The 18,415-nt window shown below is 44.1% G+C and overlaps 1 protein-coding gene across 1 annotated transcript in view; it reads right to left on the bottom strand.

Moving 5' to 3' along the window:
* dgkb (diacylglycerol kinase, beta) overlaps positions 1 to 18,415 on the bottom strand; it is a 677,279-nt gene that overhangs the window by 105,901 nt on the left and 552,963 nt on the right. Inside the window, exon 21 of the mRNA XM_080216552.1 lies at positions 3,039 to 3,234. Within this exon, the coding sequence (XP_080072678.1) occupies positions 3,039 to 3,234 (196 nt within the window). The remainder of the gene's footprint in view (positions 1 to 3,038; positions 3,235 to 18,415) is intronic.

Genomic DNA, 18,415 nt, shown 5'->3' with positions numbered 1-18,415 from the left:
CACAAGCAGCAATGTGATAATAACCAGAAAATCTGTTTTTGTGAAGCTGACTGAGAGATAACTATTGGCCAGAGATAACTTCCCTGCTCTTCTTTAAAGTGGAGTCATGGGATCGATTACTTTCACCCAAACAGGAACTGGGGTTTGGGCTTATTGTTTCATTCAAAAGATGGCATCTCCAACAGTGCCGCACTCCCTCAATGGATTGCCAGCTTTGATTTTTGTGCTCATTCTGGTGCATGGCAGGACGGCTTTGAGTGGAGGCATAAAATAGCATAGCGGCATGGATCAAATTCCCTCTGAGATCCTACCCACACCAGAAATTATATAATGGGGCAGACAGGGTGCTGGCCAAGAAGACCACCCATGCTCCAATTAAATTCCTTAAGTGTCCACTTACGGCCCCAGTGAAGTTGGCTCCCACTGTGGGTTCCCCAATGGCCGCGATAGAAGCAAGGAATGTAAAATGCCATTGACTTCAGCGGTACAGGGAAAACCTGCTGCCAGTGAGAGCTGGGGCTGGTGAATTCCGCCTTTGGTCTCAGGCGCAGTGCTGCAGTACCTCTTCTGGCCACTGCCAGTGCTGTGCCTCGAAGAGCTGGAGAGCAGCTGACCAAGGGCAGACACAAGTCCCACCTGTTGCCAATAAATGCTCATTACAGCGTGAAAAGGCAGCAGGGCTATCAGAGTTGGTGGGATGATGGGTGTCATCCTGAAAATTCAGGCCCTGGAGAAGGTACTTGAAGCTGGAACCTTGTGACTCAGAGGCAAGAGTGCTACCAATTGAGCCACTGGAGCAAAGTTGTCTTTTTCTTCATAGAAACTCTGCCAAATCAATCCTTTACAAGTCTGATGTCTGGGGAGAGGGTGGGGTCTGGGGAGAGTGAGAGGGAGGGGTGGGGTGGGGTGGGGTGGGGTGGGGTGGGGTGGAGGGAGGGAGGGGAGGGAGGGGAGGGGAGGGGGTGGAGGGGGGGAGGGGAGGGGGGGGAGGGGAGGGGGTGGAGGGAGGGAGGGGAGGGGGTGGAGGGAGGGGAGGGAGGGAGGGGGTGGAGGGAGGGGAGGGGAGGGAGGGAGGGAGGGGAGGGGAGGGGGTGGAGGGAGGGGAGGGGGTGGGGCGAAGGGGAGGGGGTGGGGCGAAGGGAGGGAGGGGAGGGGGTGGGGCGGAGGGAGGGAGGGGAGGGGGTGGGGCGGAGGGAGGGAGGGGAGGGGGTGGGGCGGAGGGAGGGAGGGAGGGGAGGGGGTGGGGCGGAGGGAGGGAGGGAGGGGAGGGGGTGGGGCGGAGGGAGGGAGGGAGGGGAGGGGGTGGGGCGGAGGGAGGGAGGGGAGGGGGTGGGGCGGAGGGAGGGAGGGGAGGGGGTGGGGCGAGGGGAGGGGGTGGGGCGGAGGGAGGGAGGGGAGGGGGTGGGGCGGAGGGGGGGAGGGGAGGGGGTGGGGCGGAGGGGGGGAGGGGAGGGGGTGGGGCGGAGGGGGGGAGGGGAGGGGGTGGGGCGGAGGGGGGGAGGGGAGGGGGTGGGGGGGAGGGGAGGGGGCGGGGCGGAGGAGGGGGGGCGGAGGGGGGGGGGAGGGGGGGAGGGGAGGGGGTGGGGCGGAGGAGGGGAGGGGGTGGGGTGGGGCGGAGGAGGGGAGGGGGTGGGGCGGAGGAGGGGAGGGGAGGGGGTGGGGCGGAGGGGGGGAGGGGAGGGGGTGGGGCGGAGGGAGGGCGGGGAGGGGGTGGGGCGAAGGGAGGGAGGGGAGGGGGTGGAGGTGTGGGGGGGTGGGGTGGAGGGAGGGGGTGTGGGGTGGGGTGGAGGGAGGGGGTGTGGGGTGGGGTGGAGGGAGGGGGGGTGGGGTGGGGTGGAGGGAGGGGGGGTGGGGTGGGGTGGAGGGAGGGGGGGTGGGGTGGTGTGGAGGGAGGGGGGGTGGGGGGTGGAGGGAGGTGGGGTGGGGGGTAGAGGGGTGGTGGAGGGAGGAGGGGGTGGGGGGTGGGGGGAGGGGTGGAGGGGGGGGTGGAGGGAGGAGGGGGTGGAGGGGGGGTGGGTTGGAGAAGGGGGTGGAGGGGGGGGTGGGTTGGAGGGGGGGGTGGGTTGGAGAAGGGGGTGGAGGGGGGGGTGGGTTGGAGGGGGGGGTGGGTTGGAGAAGGGGGGTGGAGGGGGGGGTGGGTTGGAGGGGGGGGTGGGTTGGAGAAGGGGGTGGAGGGGGGGGTGGGTTGGAGGGGGGGGTGGGTTGGAGAAGGGGGTGGAGGGGGGGGTGGGTTGGAGAAGGGGGTGGAGGGGGGGGTGGGTTGGAGAAGGGGGTGGGGTGGAGGGAGGGGGGAGGGAGGGGGTGGTGGGGAGGGGGTGGAGGGAGGGGGTGGTGGGGAGGGGGTGGGGGGAGGGGGTGGAGGGAGGGGGTGGGGGGAGGGGGTGGAGGGAGGGGGTGGTGGGGAGGGGGTGGAGGGAGGGGGTGGAGGGGGGTGGGGTGGTGGGGTGGAGGGGGGGGAGGGGGTGGTGGGGTGGAGGGGGTGGTGGGGTGGAGGGGGGGGTGGGGTGGAGGGAGGAGGGGGAGGGGGTGTTGGGTGGTGGGGTGGAGGGAGGGGGTGGAGGGGGTGGTGGGGTGGGGGGAGGGGGTGGTGGGGTGGGGGTGGGGTTGGGGGGAGGGGGTGGTGGGGGTGGGGGGAGGGGGTGGTGGGGGTGGGGGGAGGGGGTGGTGGGGGGGAGGGAGGGGGGGTGGGGTGGAGAGAGAATGTGTGTGTGTATATTTGTGTAGATATGAGACTCATACGCACCAAGTAGGAAATTATGTCGGAAAGATAAATGCAAATAAATTGGTAACATAATTACCCAAAGTTCTTTCTCATGGTTCCATACATAAAATACACTGAGAGCTTAGTGGTTAGGACTGCAAGCTGCACCTTAGTTATATGGATGTGATTGGAAGAAGCAAGGTTCCTGACAATTGTGTACCTTCTTCTAAACTGGAAGCTTAACTGTTTGTTATGTTGTATATGTTCTTCATCAACAATCAGCATCAAATATTGTCATGATTGTTGTTAAACAGCCCATTCCAAGATGGCATCCTACCTTGAACACAGAATTTCAGCTCTTTGGCATCTATAACTGTTGGTCGTTTATCCGGCACCTTTTTACTGGCTCGATGATAACTTCGTCTTTTTTTGCTCTCTCCCCAAAGATTTGATCCACCATGTATGCTTGGTATATTCAAAACAGCTATTCCTTCCAATGGCATATTGCTCAAATCCAGCAGGATTCCATTGCACTGGAAAGGTGAGTCAAAAATATAAAATAAATCACTCTATTTGATTTAAGTTGAACTATTATTTGCCATTTTAATGACAAAAATGCCAAGATAGACTTGCCAATAACCATGCAGATGACAGCCAAGAGGCTGATGAACAATGTAGCCTTCCCAAGCCTTATTTGCTTAGGCAACTTTAGTTCCATTCCTGGACAGCTTTGTCTGCAAGTGATTATTGATACAATCTAAGAAAGTTTGCATTTGAGCTTAAATCCTAATTAAGTAATTTATTGGTCCATGGCTGTTGTCGATATTGCAAATGATGCACCATTCTAATGCAACATCATGCAATAGGACACAGGTTAATACAGTGGGGACACTGGTCTTGGGTGTTGTGCAAAATGGGTGATAGTGTGTTGACAGCCCATTGATTTGAATTGAAAAGCAAGTCAAACATAGGAATGCCTGACCAGCTGGCGATTTATAATCACTTGTTTTACACTGCTACATAGGACCAATTTCACCCCCACAATTCCTAAAGCATCAATTTCAGTTAAGTTTCAGCAGAGATGTCTAGGTGCAAGACTTCCTCTGTCTTGAACTGCAGCAAAACTGCTAACTCATTTACAAAGAATATGCTCACAATTTCACTACAGGTAGCACTTACCATTGGATCCAATGATACTATATTGTAATCCTCACACTATGTAAAGTTAAATATGCTAGTTATGAACAGGTGTTTTTCTCTGTACTTAGAAATATGAGGCAAGGAAGTATAATCCTTAAAATTCTAAAGACGAAAAGGGACATCAAAAATCAAGGTTATATTTATTTGTGTTTGTTCATAAAGGGAGACAATAGGAGGAGAACCTTCCAAAATGTAGGGACTAAAGAATTGCAATGAAAGAATCAGCTTCAAAGGACATCAAGGACTGGCTTTGACTCTTTACAGACCCTGAAGCACAGCACTGAAATGGAGAAGCCTGCAGGTGGTTGATCCAAGCATACATTGTTTAAAATTGTTTCAAGGCTGAGTGCAAGTTCAGGAGCCCAACACACCCAACAAGCATGGGTCAACACTTTGTCTTCAAACAAACAGCTGTGCAACCATGAATTTCAGCAACTTCTGAAAACTGAACTTAAACTTTAACATTTTTAAACCATAGAGCAGAAATCCACTGCTCCAGATAAATTTGGGTTCATCCCAGACACAGATCAGCCAGAGATTTGTAGAAAGAGATTCCTTAGATACATGACTGTTTCAGGTTTGGATAAGAAGAGAGAAGCTCAACAAGTTAACACACTGCTTTACTTAGTAGGCCCAATAGCGGACAATATTATTACTAGTTGAGGAATCAACAAATGATTTGCTAAATTTGAAGAAACACTAAAATCGATTGGTGTTTATTTTAAGCTAGGAAATAACAAAATCAGCAGCAGTCAGGAGAACCTGTCTACTCATTCATTAATGAGCTGTACAAGATGGCTAAAGAGTGTGAATATGGAGACCTAAGCCGGAATTTTACCTGCCTCGAGAATTGGAGCGGGCAGGTGGCAAACCATGGAAAGGTCAATTAACCTAAGGTGGGATTTTACAGTTTTGGGACAAGGGAGGACATAAACTTCCACTCCTAAAATCTGAACTTATCAGGGCTAGAACTTTTGTAGGAGTAGCAAGCAAAATGTTCTTAGACATGCTGCAAAGGAAGATATAACCCTCCAGAAAATGATCCAAATTGTTAGGAAATCTGAATTCCATGTGTAGCACAGGTATATTTTAATTTTGAGAAAGTAAACTCCACAGTCCAGTTAGTTAAACAGCACAGAAACAGAGGCCAAGTGCGGCAATGCCATGATTGACCAGTGGAGTGACCATGGCAGTGCATGGAGCAAAGCTCCCTAGAGGTGAGATCACTGTCCTATAATTTCAGCCTAATGTTTTCAATTGAACAGAATTGGACACTGTGACAAACTATGTAAGAGCAAAAAAGCCTCAGTGCATTGAAGATCCAAAGATGATTCATGGGGTCAAGATTGCACTCATCAGTACTTCTTGGGATGAGGTCAAAGATCTTGGATTTCAATTTTGGAACATGAACATTTTGGTTAACAGCTATCTCTTAAACAATAAATTGGATACAGGGGCCAGTGTAATGGGCCTATTGGATGAAGAACCATGGCTGTTGACCCAAAGGCTGAAGCAATCCATGACACACTCGCATGGAGCAGAATATATAAAGATCCTGGTGAAAGACACTCTGCAAATGATGCTGCAGTACACTGGGGCAACTTATGTATTCCAAGTGCAGGGCACGGGCCCAATCCAGTCTCTGGTGGCCAGGCATTTCCAGGGCGATTGAGGACACTGTGGTAAACTATCAGATGTGTGTGCTGCATGGACCAAAGAGAGCCCCTAAACTCCACATAGTTCCCTACCAGACCATAGTAGAATCTGGGCATCAACCTATTTGTCCTTAACAGCAAATTATTTCTTATAGTGGTGGATGACTTTTCCAGATGGGTTGAGGAAAAGCAATTATATATGACTATCACTGTAATTAAGGAAATAAAAGAGATGTTCATGAGTCATGGCATCCTGGATGAGATGGTGTCTGATAAAGGCCCACAGTTTCCACATGAGTACTTCACATACTTGGCCACCACATTTAGTTTCCGCCACTATACCAGCTCCTTGAGATACCCTAGAGGAGTATAATATGTGCAAACTTTAAAAAAGGGATTAGGAGAGCAAAGAGGGGCAATGAAAGAATACTGGCAGGTAAAGGAAAAAAAAATCCTAAGTTGTTTTGCAAGTACATCAAGGGCAAAAGGATAACTAGAGAAAGAATGGGGCCCATTAGAGACCAGAGTGGTAATTTGTTTGTGGAGTTGGGGGTGTAGGTAGCATTCTAAATGAATACTTTGTGTCAGTGCTCACTAATGAGAGAGGCAAGATGGGCAGAGAAATCAGAGAGAAGGGCTGTAATAATGTTGAAGAAATTGATATAGGTAAGAGGAGGTTCTAAGTTGTCTGGAAGATGTAAAAGTAGATAAATCTCTAGGGCGAATGAAATGTATTCCAGGTTGTTGGGTGAGAAAACAGCAGGGGTGCTGGCAATAATTTTCAATTACTCTCTGGCCACAGGAGAGATGATGTGGGTATGCCGGCGTTGGACTGGCGTAAACACAGTAAAAAGTCTGACAACACCAGGTTTTAGTCCAACCTAGGAGAGATGCCAAAGGACTGGGGAACAGCCAATGTGTACCATTATTCAAAACATGAGAAAGGGATAAACTAGGGTACTACAAGCCAGTCTGTCTAACCTTAGAAGTGGGGAAGTTATTGGAAGCAATTCTCAGAAACAGAATTAATCTGCATTTGGAAAGACAGGAATTAATCAAGAATAGTCAGCATGGTTTTAGGGAGGGATCATGTCTGACCAACTCAATTGAATTTTTTGAAGAGGTGATCAGGTGTATAGATGAGGACAATGCAATTGATGTAGCCTTTTTGAACTTTGGTGAGGCTTTTGATAAGGTCCCACATGGAAGATTGATAGCAAAGGTAAAAACCCATGGGATCCATGGAAATTTGGCAAATTGGATGCAGAATTGACTCAGTGGCAGGAATCAGAGGTAATGGTCAAGGGGTGGTTCTCTGATTGGAAACCTGTGTCCAGTGGGGTCCTGCAGGATCAATGTTGGGGGGCCCTTACTGTTTGTGGTTTATATAAATGATTTAGACTTGAATGTAGGAGGGTTGCTTAGTAATTTTGTGGATGATACAAAAATTGGTGGGGTGGTAAATAGTGAGGAGCATACCTTAGATTACAGGAGGATCAGTGACAAGTGGAATTCAATCCAGATAAGAGTGAGGTGATGCACTTGGGCAGGACAAACAAGGCAAGGGAATACATAATGAATGACAAGACTCCGGGAAGCACTGAGAATTAGCAGGACTGTAGTGTGCATGTACACCAGTCCGTTAAGGTAGTAGGACAGGTGAATAAAGTGGTTAAGAAGGCATATGGTATACTTGCCTTTATTAGTTGAGACACAGAGTTAAGAGCAGGGAGATAATGTTGGTTCGGCCACAGCCAGAGTATGTGCCATTCTGGAATCCACAGTATAGGTAGGATGTGATTATTTTCCTTGTGTTATCAGGATGTTCATGGGCTGGAGAGATTGGATAGACTGGGGTTGTTTTCTTTGGAGCAGAGAATGGGAGAGGACACGATTGAGATGTATAAAATTATGAGTGGCATAAATAGACAGGAAAATAGATTTCCCTTTGGTGGAGAGATCAATGACCAAGGACATAGGTTTAGATAAGGGTCAGGAGGTTCACAAGGGATGTGAGGAAGAACTTGTTCATCCAAAGGGTGGTGGGAATCTGGAACTCACTGCCTGAAAGGGTGGTGGAGACAGATGCTGTTAACATTTAAAAGTATTTAGAAGTGCACTTGCAATGCCAAGGCATACAAGGCTATGGGCCAAATGCTGGAAAATGGGATTAAAATAATTGGGTGGTTTGTATTTGATTGATGAAGACATGATGGGCTGAAAGGCCTTTTTCTGTGCTGTAGACCTCTATGACTATGACTTGCCATAACCATGAGAGGATAACAAGGTTTGGATTAAAGATTAAACATTTTGACAGAGAGACAGATAGAGAGTAATATCATCAGGAAGGGCAATAATCAGTACTGGTCCTAACTGGTTGGCATCCCAGAGAATGCAGTCAGGAGAAATAGGAAGAGTCTCCTCTTCAACTCTAGACTTCCCACAGAGCAGTGGCGAGACATTAAGGAGGATACTCAGGTGCCAGAACCACCTTTAATATCAACAATTTACCTGCAGCAACAAAGCTACTACTCCTCTGATGTTTGTGCAAACAGGATATGGAAAGGTTACAAGACTTACTGCTTGAATCTAGGAACTCAGTATGTTGGGGGTGGAGGAGGAAGATGGGTTGCAATAACAAAGTAAATGTAAGGGGTAAATTAGAATAACTTGAAATACATTGGATAAAGGCTTGGGGGGGAGGCACATTAATGTGGGACCGAGTACAGTACACATTGATGGAAGGTAAAACATGACCTGCAGCTAGGGATCAGTTTGATGTTGGATGGAGCATGTGCACAGGCAAACATGGAGATAGCTCCTAGCTTGAACCTTTTACTGTTTGTGTACATAGTTCTTGTAGTTAATAAATACATACAGTTGACCTACTTAAGACTATGAAGACTTCAGTAAGACCAATTGAAAAGTATTCAATACCCTGCAGCAATATAGTCTTTGTGGATCTGCAAGAGTGAGGTAATTTATATATTTGTAGGCAGCAACCACAATTTGCAATGATTTGGTTCTGAAGAAAGTTGACTCCAAAGCTGCTCTATTAGACGACGCAAAGGCCCTCTCCAGGCCGAGGCTGAAAACAAGTCAAGAAATCTTTGGTTCCAGAGGGAACATGTCAGTGTAGATTTTAAGATGATCGATTTGTTTTACTTTTGTACATGCAAAGTCTGGGGCCTTTTCTGGGAATTGGAACCTACGTCAGCTCTCATGTGCCAAATGTTCAGGGGCATTTTGGAACATCACACGGCACCCAGGAAGGGACTGTTTCCTTTTGGAAATGATTTTGCTCCGACTGTCTTGCCACCACCCTCACGAGATCCATGGGAGTTGTATAATCAAAAATTCTCAACTCTAGATCTCTTGGAAGTATGATACACTGCAATTGTTCCTGAATTAATTCATTCATTTCTGAATCTCTATAACTGTAATTAAAGTTAACATGCTGTGTTTAATCTTTAAGTGAAGGGTAATCCTGCTAAATAGAAGATCCACAGGGGTTTTTAAATTTGCTTTACTTTACAGCTGAGGAGCTGAGGCCAGCTGTAGCTCAGAGGGACAGGTGCAGGGAATAGCATTTCACAATCAATAATACCACACTCAATGGGGTGATGCTGCAAGAATGATAAAACAAAGAAAAAATGATTTGATTTTTCCAATGCTCACTTAGCGGAAAGTAGTTTTGAAATTTCTAATAGGGGAGTCAACCTTTCTCTAAAATATGTGACTGTATAATTCAGTTACTGCTACAAACTTACACTTTTGTGAGTATCCATACTTTAACGAGACTTCTTAAATGAAAAGGAATTTGACCAGAAGCTGATATCTTGAACTGATCTTTTTGTTTTCAGATAGCCCAACTGGTCACGAACCTACCCAACATTCATTACAATTTTAATAGGATGATTATCCATTGGGTTCTATGTTCAGCATCTGACCCAACAGAGGAAAGGATAATTTAATCCATTATTTTCACTCTACTCGACTTTGTTTCATTCTTTAGTTCTCTTCCTACTCCCAGTGGCATACAAGGCAGGCAAAGCATATGCTTACATCTGATTCCATGGCTAGTTTTTCCTGGGACAGGTTGCCAGCAAGAGGTTACTGCTTGAGAGGCATCACTCCATCCCAGCATGGCTAACCAGAAGACCCTCCCATTCTTAATACCTGCCATAGGCATATTGGAAGGATTAATAGGGTGATGATCAGTATGTTTGGTCACCTTCTTTGGCCATCAAGTACCAGAGCAGGACCTAAACCCAGAGCTTCTGGTTCAGAGGCAGAGATCACCACCCATTGCCCCATTAGACCATTTGTATAATGGATTAGTGAGGCTACATTTCAAGTTTTGTTTACATTTTTGAACATTCTATCTTGAATGGAACAATAAAACATTTGAAAGGAATTAAACAAGCATGAAGGACTTGGCAACATAGTGTGGAGAAACAGTTATTCTTTTTATTGATTAAAAGAAAATGAGGGTGGAGGCATGATTCAATTGTTTAAATACTCAGAGACATAGATATTGTTGGTGTTGCCATGATTGCTCTTCTCTCTTTCTGCAAAACTGCTGATATCAAAACCCCAGATCTGAAACATCAGCACCTTGAAGCTTACCTTTTTTTTAATGCTCTAATTGCTAACCTGTCAACATAGCTGCTCGTAAATTACAATTCACATAATATGCCCAGTCTTTTCTCTAGTTCCAGAATCCAAATCTACTCAGCCCTTCCAAATATCATTGGCTATGTTTCCAGTAAAATTACTTCAGAATTCCCATTCTTACTTTCAACTCATCCCATGGTCCTACCCCATATCTGCAGTCTCCACCAGCCTTACATCCTCACATGCTTTGTGCTACTTTAATACAAAGCTGTTCTTTGTGCCTTCCTTACTTTACCATCACTACTTGGCACTCATTCAACAATGATGTCTGCCTTACTCTCAAACTCCCTGTCTAGTTTGGACAGCCGTACCACCAGGTCCACGGTTTTCAAATCTAGCCTTCATAATCTTTCCTTCAAAATTTCTCTTTCCCAAATTTAAACTTTTCCATTTCCTATTTCCTGCTTGCTCGACACTTAGCGTTCTTCTTTGTTAATGTAAAGCACTTCAAATATTCTCACCATGAAGGAGAAGTTTTGTGCAAATTCAAGTTGTATTTCATTATTGTCCTGCATGATGAAATGTTTCAATTTGTTTTAGAAAGGCAATTTGACTTTTAAAATACCAAAATGAATGAGAAAATAAAAATACCTCAATTAGATCAATCCACACTTCTCAGGAAAGAGGAGATTTCTTTGAGGTAAGAACAGAAAGTTTGCTGAATGAAGCCTTACATATTCTGAGATTCATTCAGTTTCAATATATTTAGGACAATATACACAAGCAAAGGCAATGACTCATAGGAACTCGATTGCTCCAACAGGGTCATTGTTTGTCCTTGCTTTGAGGGGTTCAGGAACAAAAGCTACGCAACTTGTTGGCAAGTACCCTGCCAAATTCAAGCATGTGCAGGATTTATACAGTGTTGGCACAAGGGGGAAGTGGCACTGTAATGCCAAATTGGAAGGGAATGCCTCCAAATCTTTGATAGGAAAGTAAGAACAGGGGAAGTAATCTTACTGCTGTCAACTTCCACTCTTGTGTCGTAAAGGGGAATATAAAGGAGGCACAGATGTACTGCTCAACTACTGAAGGAAGGGTTGTTGACACAGGTCACAGGAAGAAGGCAACGGGGGATAGCATTTTGGAATCAAAATATATCATCAACAACAATTGTCACATGAGTGAAATCAGCAAAATTGACCAGCTGGCAGGTAATCATTATCATGCATACTAAATATTGAAAATTTGGCAAAAAAGTCAAGTTTCCACCTGCTTTACCACTGCTGCAGGGGTCCGTCACGGACGAGTGGCAGAAGGAAACTGAAGCACTATGATTTCCAACTGTTTTGGCAAAGTCCCTGATTATATCATCCAGGGGTTACACCTACTTGACTTGTGGCAAGGCACTCCTACCCTTTTATCTTCAGAACAGAAACAGCTGATGAAAACTAAATTGTGTGGAAAGAAAGTGGCATGGTGCAAACCTTGCAAAACAGTCCTGTGCACATTTTCCTCTTGTTCCTTATTTTAAGTATCTTTGTGCACGTTTATGTTATGGGATTTCAGTTTCCAACAAATGTCACAGTGGGCGCCGATTGATAATTTGTGAATTCTAATCATGTAAAGATTATTGGCTTGCAAATACTATACATTCTTTTCTCTATTTGCCCATTATGAACCCAGTCCCAATGTATTAATTTTGGACCAAAGGAGATGAATCAGCTGGTAAAAGAAATAGTTACCTAGGCATAAAAATGAAAGGCAAATAGTGCACAGTTTACTAAAGAGCATTGCCAATTATAGCCCTCTCCATATCAGCACAAGTAGCACCATGCAATCTTTTTTAATACTATAATTAATCTTTTTCCTGGCAATAGTAAGACTGCATAAATAATCAGGTCGCATTAAAAACAGAAGGAAACATTGGCTATGAAAAGATTTTACCCTTGATATGAAAAGTAGCGGTCTCAAATGTTCATGATATTAGACAGTGAAGCATTGTGGTCACTAACTGGAATAGTAGCACAGTGCTTCCATTGCTAGACTGCCTGCACAAATGATTGAGATTCATTAGTTCAAATCCCATTGATTAAGTTAACTTAGGTAAATGAATCTGGACTAAAAGGTTTTATCTCTAATAATGGCCATACAGTGACTAGATTGCCCTAAAAAAACATTTTGTCCACAAATGTCCCTTAGAGAAGAGAACCTGCTTTGTTGCTTGGCCTATATGTGACTCCAGATCCACAGAAGTCCATCTGAGGTTTAACCATTTTAATAGTCCATTTGATGGTTTAACAAGCTACTCAGTTGTGTCAAACCACAACAAATAAGTAATAAAAATAAAACTCATCAGACCTCTGGTATCACCTAGACACAGGATTTGGATGTGACAAATGGAGCCCATCTGATTTGCAAAGATCTAGGTAGTAACGTGTGGGATTTGTGCAAATATTGAGGGAGGTGTTCCAAAGGCTAGTCCAGCAACAACTATTCTGTTATACTCGTAGAATTAGACCTTTTGGACTCAGCTCCAGACTCTCCCATCTTTTCCAAGACAGGCCTCCCAAAACAAAACATTGCAGTGTAGTGATATACAGTCAGAATAGAGTGGTCCTGGAATGGAGTGGAAGTCCTCAACATTGACTCTATATGCCGGGAAGTCTCAGGCATCAAGTTAAACATGGTTGAAGAAACCTCCTGCTGATTACCACTTCCATTCTCCTTGATCTGATGAATGAATACTCATCATTTAGAAGAAGCACTGAGAGTGGCAAGGACATGGCATGTAGTTTGGGAAAGAATTTCAATGTACATTGCCAAGCGTGATTTGCTAGCACAACAATGCAGAGGCCATGCCAGGGGCAGCAATAGCCAAATCTAAAAATGAGATGCACTCTAGTGAAGCAGGACTATATTAGTGCAGTGGTTAGCACAGCTGCCTCACAGCACCAGGGTTCGATTCCCAGTTTGGGTCACTGTCTATGGGGAGTTTGCACATTCTCCCTGTGTCTGCATAGGTTTCCTCCGGTTTCGTCCCACAGTCCAAAGATGTGCAAGTTAGGTGCATTAGCCATGCTAAATTCTCCCTCAGTGTACCTGAACAGGCACCAAGTGTGGCAACTAGGGGATTTTCACAGTAACTTCATTACAGTGTGAAAGGAAGCCTACTTGTGACTAATGAAATAAACTGTAAGTTTAAACAGAGAAAGCAGCAGGTTTTAGACAGAACTAAATGATTCCATAAGGAATGGATAAGAAAAATCAAAGCCTTGCAATCCTGCCACGTCTAGTTGTGAATGTTAGTGGACAATTAAATAACTAAGGAGGAGGAGACTTCATGGGCATCTTTATCCCCAATGATTTCAGCACATGGGTACAAAAGACAAGGTCCACGGGGGCAGGGCCTGTAGCTGACTTCATAGCAGGGGGCTCGCTTCATGTGGGCAGGAGAGGACAATGGGGAGTGGGAGTGGGGGCTACTGGTGAATGGGGAGGAAGGGGGTTGGGTGCATCTGATGCTGGCAATTAGAGGGGTGGGGTCTTTAATGCTGATTTGAGATCAGTGTGCTCTTAAAGGAGCTGGGCTTGGTGATGTTATTAGGCTGCACTTCTCACAATGACTTCGCAAAACATGCCCCACTGCTTTGAAACGGCAAGGTGTGGGAAAATTTGGACGGAAAACCTGCCTGGTAGTCTAGTTTTCAGTCTAAACCTGACACCATGCCATTTTCTGGGAAGATTCCATCCTAAGTGGTAAATGTTGGGAGTGTATTGGAAGAATACTTTGTAAAGGAAAGATTTCATGGCTTTGGGAAAGATTTCATGGTTTTGGGCAAAGAGCAAAGGAGTAGATCTAACTGGGTAGCTTTTTCAAAGAGCCAGCACAGTTACGATGGGCTGAATGATCTCCTTCTATGCTGTATAATTCTATGATAGGTAAGTTGTGAAGCATAACGTCCCACTAGCAGCAAATAGAAAGATGACAATTTGTCCTGTTTTGATAAACGAGTTGAGGGAGTTCAGTTGACGAGATTGTGGAAGAATTCTTTTCTCATAATTAAATAATGCTTTGGCTCTTTTAAGTCCTCAACAGTGCCTTGATTTAGCAAAGCATACAAAAAATGGCACCTTCTACTTTGCAGTACCCTCTTAGTATTGCATTGAAGAGTTTTTGGGGATTAAATTTGTAATATTCTGACTGAGGCAAGATTGGCTTCAGCTGACACTGATAAACAAGCAGAGAGAGAATTGTTAGAATTATTTACAGCACTCTGAAACCAAATATTTTCCATTAAAATTATGGCTATGCTTGCAGTTTGGAAATTTAATCTTTATTGCGTAAACACAGTTAGAATGATATTTCCACTTCTGTGTATATTATTTACTTATTACCAAACAATCTATTTAACCTACTCAAGAATTGAAAAGAAAATGTGTTTCTTTGCAAAGCACAGGGATATTTGTTATCTGAATATATCACTGAAATATATTACTAACTGGGTTAGTTTCAAAAATTTAATAATGCATAGTTTTAAAAAGTAGCCCCCATCAGTTCAATGAAATATTTAATCATTGTGCACAGTTGCCAACAACGTGGCCTGAGACCAGCATTAATTTCGTTGTCATAAGAATCTTACAGCACATAGGACGACCATTTGGCCCTTCAAAACGACACTTAGTTAAAAATACACAGTGGTCTTAGCAAATGAAATGTCAGGACTCCTACTGTCTTAATGTGAAGGATTTGGGCAAGAAAAGACTTGGCAATTGGAAACACACACAGTTTTAACCTTATTTGCATACATATTATATCTTTTACATTGACAAGTAGCAGGAACAACGAAAGTTGATTGACCATAGGGAATTCCCAGAAAGCAGCCATAACATCATATAATTTACAAGCTAAATTAAAATAATTTGATCTTTGACAGGGAAGAAATGTCAAACAGTAGGCAGTCCACTACAAAATATGGTACACAGCGTCTGAATTCGAACTAATTCATGTCAGTCATATCTTTATACATATTTAAGTACGTTTCATGCAAGGTATGATAAATATGCAATCTAATGCCTCCTGTGGTTAAGTTAAAAGGGTCTGGGGTCTCCTAAACTAACTGAGATTACTTAAATAAGAAGAAAAAATAGTGTGGGATAGCAGCCACCGGGTAGGGCTTCCATTAACACCCAGTATTGAACTCAGCAGGTAATTTTCTGCTGTAATTATTTGACTAAGCCTCGGTTTCTCAAAATCTACTTTACTGGATTAAAAAAATCTGAATGCATCACTGCATTATTAAAGTTAAAAGAAGCAGTAATATTTTTATAACATTTATGAGTATGTTGGAAATACAAATATTCACATTTATCAAAGCCTTCAACTTGCTCTTTAGAATTTCTGGATGACAATTTGTTGTTGGGTTGCTGCAGGCATTTTCCATTCACACTGATAAGGAATAACACTTTTCTATAGTATTAGTTGTCCCCATTGCTTTGCTGCTTCTGACGCTCTGAAGTGATAATAAATGTTGAAATGGCTTCATTTGTTGTGCGGTTTCGTAAATTTTATTTGAAATCTTTTAAATCATCCCATTTTTGTAGTCTCTGATGGTTCCTGAAAGGTAACTGGGCTATTCCTCTGAGATTTCCTCAGCATTCAAAATAGGCATATTTCCTTTAAATTAATTCAGACAAATACATACAAATGAAAAAAAAAACTTGGACATAAATAACAGGCCAAATGGGGAGCAAAGACAAAAATCAGTCCAGATGAGTATTGTTACGATCGCTGTAGGGACCAATAACTTTTTGACAAGAAAGGAATCCCACAACACCAATGGAAAGACATTTTCTGGACTAGATTTCACTTCTTAATTTTTTTTACTGTAATAGCCCAACTAAAGTCAACATAATTCAAACATTAATTAATAGCTGAAGGATATTTCAAATAAAAAGGTAAATTTTATTTTGAAGTATCGATACAACAAAGATATGCCTCATGTAGTTACAAGCACTCGTATTACTTTTTGCACCTGTGTGGAACACACGCAATCTCGTTCTTTGCAACTCAGCCTCCACGACATAAGGTCTCTCGCTTTCCACTCAATCATTTCAACCCTTGAGTCATCTTCACCATTCCAACTGAACTTCCAGGATATGATTACCACTGACAAGGCAAGATAAATCTTTCTCAGGTCACAACTGTCCCGATAATATAGAGACTCCTTTTTCCGATCTGTTTAGATGATCTGCTTGGTTCTTGCAATACTGAAAGAGCAGCAATGGGCCCCATCCAATCCACAATCTATTGCTCTTTGTGTCTTTAGTACTCAGCTCTTTCTAATTGTACAGTACAGAGTAACATAGTCTCTACACTATTCTCAGGGACCTGCTACATCACCCGGATCTGTTCAAAGACTGCCAAACAGAAAACTGTTCCATTTGGAGAGAATCTTGCTTATTTCTGCTGTACACAAATTCTCAGTGAATTCTGAACTGCCAAATAGAAAACACTGTGAGACCCAACCTCACTGCAATTAGTTTTCTATTAGTCCTTTGCTTTTTAGCTGCTCAACCCCATGGCAACCTGAGGTCACATGGGCATTTCTTGGAATCTATCATGTCATAATAAGGAAACCAATGAATTCTCTTCCAGAATACATCCATACCCATTCTAGTTTTAAGAGAGACTGTACATAAGAAAATAAAGGCTTTCCCTATTTTATACGTCTGTGATGATGCATCACTTTCAATAATGGAGACTGCCTGATTATTGGTTAACTTAAATACATTGAAAAGTAAATCAGGCAAACCTCTGTTGTGCCTGATTTTCTCTGTGTGACCCACCAAGACAATTACTTGTGTCTCAGAGCAAAAGTGTAAAATCTGCTGTAACTTGTGGAAGCATTTGGGTTTGATTATTCTTTGCAAAAAAAAGCCTGTAAAATGTAACCTGGATAGAATGTGCTCAAAGTTACACACACCCCCAGGTCACAGCACCAACACAGCAATAAATTGCACAGCCAGCTAATTTAAATACTCAGAGTAAGTGTAGGCAGCTTAAATAAAGTCTGCAAAGCTTCAAAAGCAGGGCTAGAGTGGGAAGCTGAAGGGACAAGAGACATGGGGAGGTGAAGTGGCACAATGTAAACTAGGAAATATGTGGACAAAAGCGATTTGATGCAGCTGCAGAAGATAAAGTCCCTGATTCCTGTGAGGTGTATGATAAAATTACATGGCATCACCAGAGCAGCCAAATGAAGTTAAGACCACAAGTAGAAGTAAGCCATTCGGCCCATTGATCTGCTCTGTCGTTCAATGAGACCATGACTGATTTGATGGGATAATCCTCATCCCCATTTTCCTACCATATCCCCATAACCCTTGATGCCTTTACTGATAAGAACTTGTCTATCTCAGCCTCCAACATGCATTATGACCCAGACTCACTACCCTCTGAGAAAAGAAATGCATCGGCATTTCACTCTTGAATGGGTGACCCCTTACTTGAGATTATGCCCTCTGGTCCTGCACTCTCTCACAAGAGAAAACAACCTGGTAGCATGTACCTTGTCAAGCCACCTGTGAATCCTATCTGTCTCAATAAGGTCACCTCTCAATCTTTTAAACTTCAATGAGTACAGGCCCAACCTACTCAACCCCTTCTCAGAAGAAAATTTGACAGAGTGAGTTGGGGAGCGGTTGGGAGCAGGCCTGCGTTGTTGTGCAAATTCTTTATTTGTAAATAGCTGCTTCTCATTGAATAAATAGCTGCTTCTCATTGAATAAATCTTCTCGTTTTATACCTGCCATATCAAGTCGACTCAAGTTATTACACTGGCAATGAGGACAAACTGGATCAGTCATTGTAAGCAGAGTTAGAGAGGGAAGAGAGTGATCACTCAAAGTATGAAGGAGAAAAGATACAGACTTTGTTTTAAAGATGCCAATATTCAGGAAAATAGTGCCATGCAATCCTGCAGTTGATATTTGAAGGGGAAGTACATTGAGAAGCTGTGTTTATTTAGTGGAAAGCAAAATAACAACTGAGGTGGAACAGAGCGTGATACTGCTCACAGTCTATGGTCCACAAACGTATCATCTAGTGAGGAGTTTGATGTCACCCAAAGCTCCAGCCACAAGAACCTTTGACCAGCTGGTCAATTTAGTTAAGGATCATGCGGGTGGCATGGTAGCACAGGATGCTGCACAGCGCCAGGGATCCAGGTTCAATTCCCGG

Source organism: Carcharhinus amblyrhynchos, chromosome 2 (assembly GCF_965287045.1).
Source record: "Carcharhinus amblyrhynchos chromosome 2, sCarAmb.v2.hapA, whole genome shotgun sequence".
NCBI lineage: Eukaryota > Metazoa > Chordata > Chondrichthyes > Carcharhiniformes > Carcharhinidae > Carcharhinus > Carcharhinus amblyrhynchos.
Note: the sequence above shows the minus strand (reverse complement) of the source record. Positions and strands in the feature narration are given on the sequence as shown.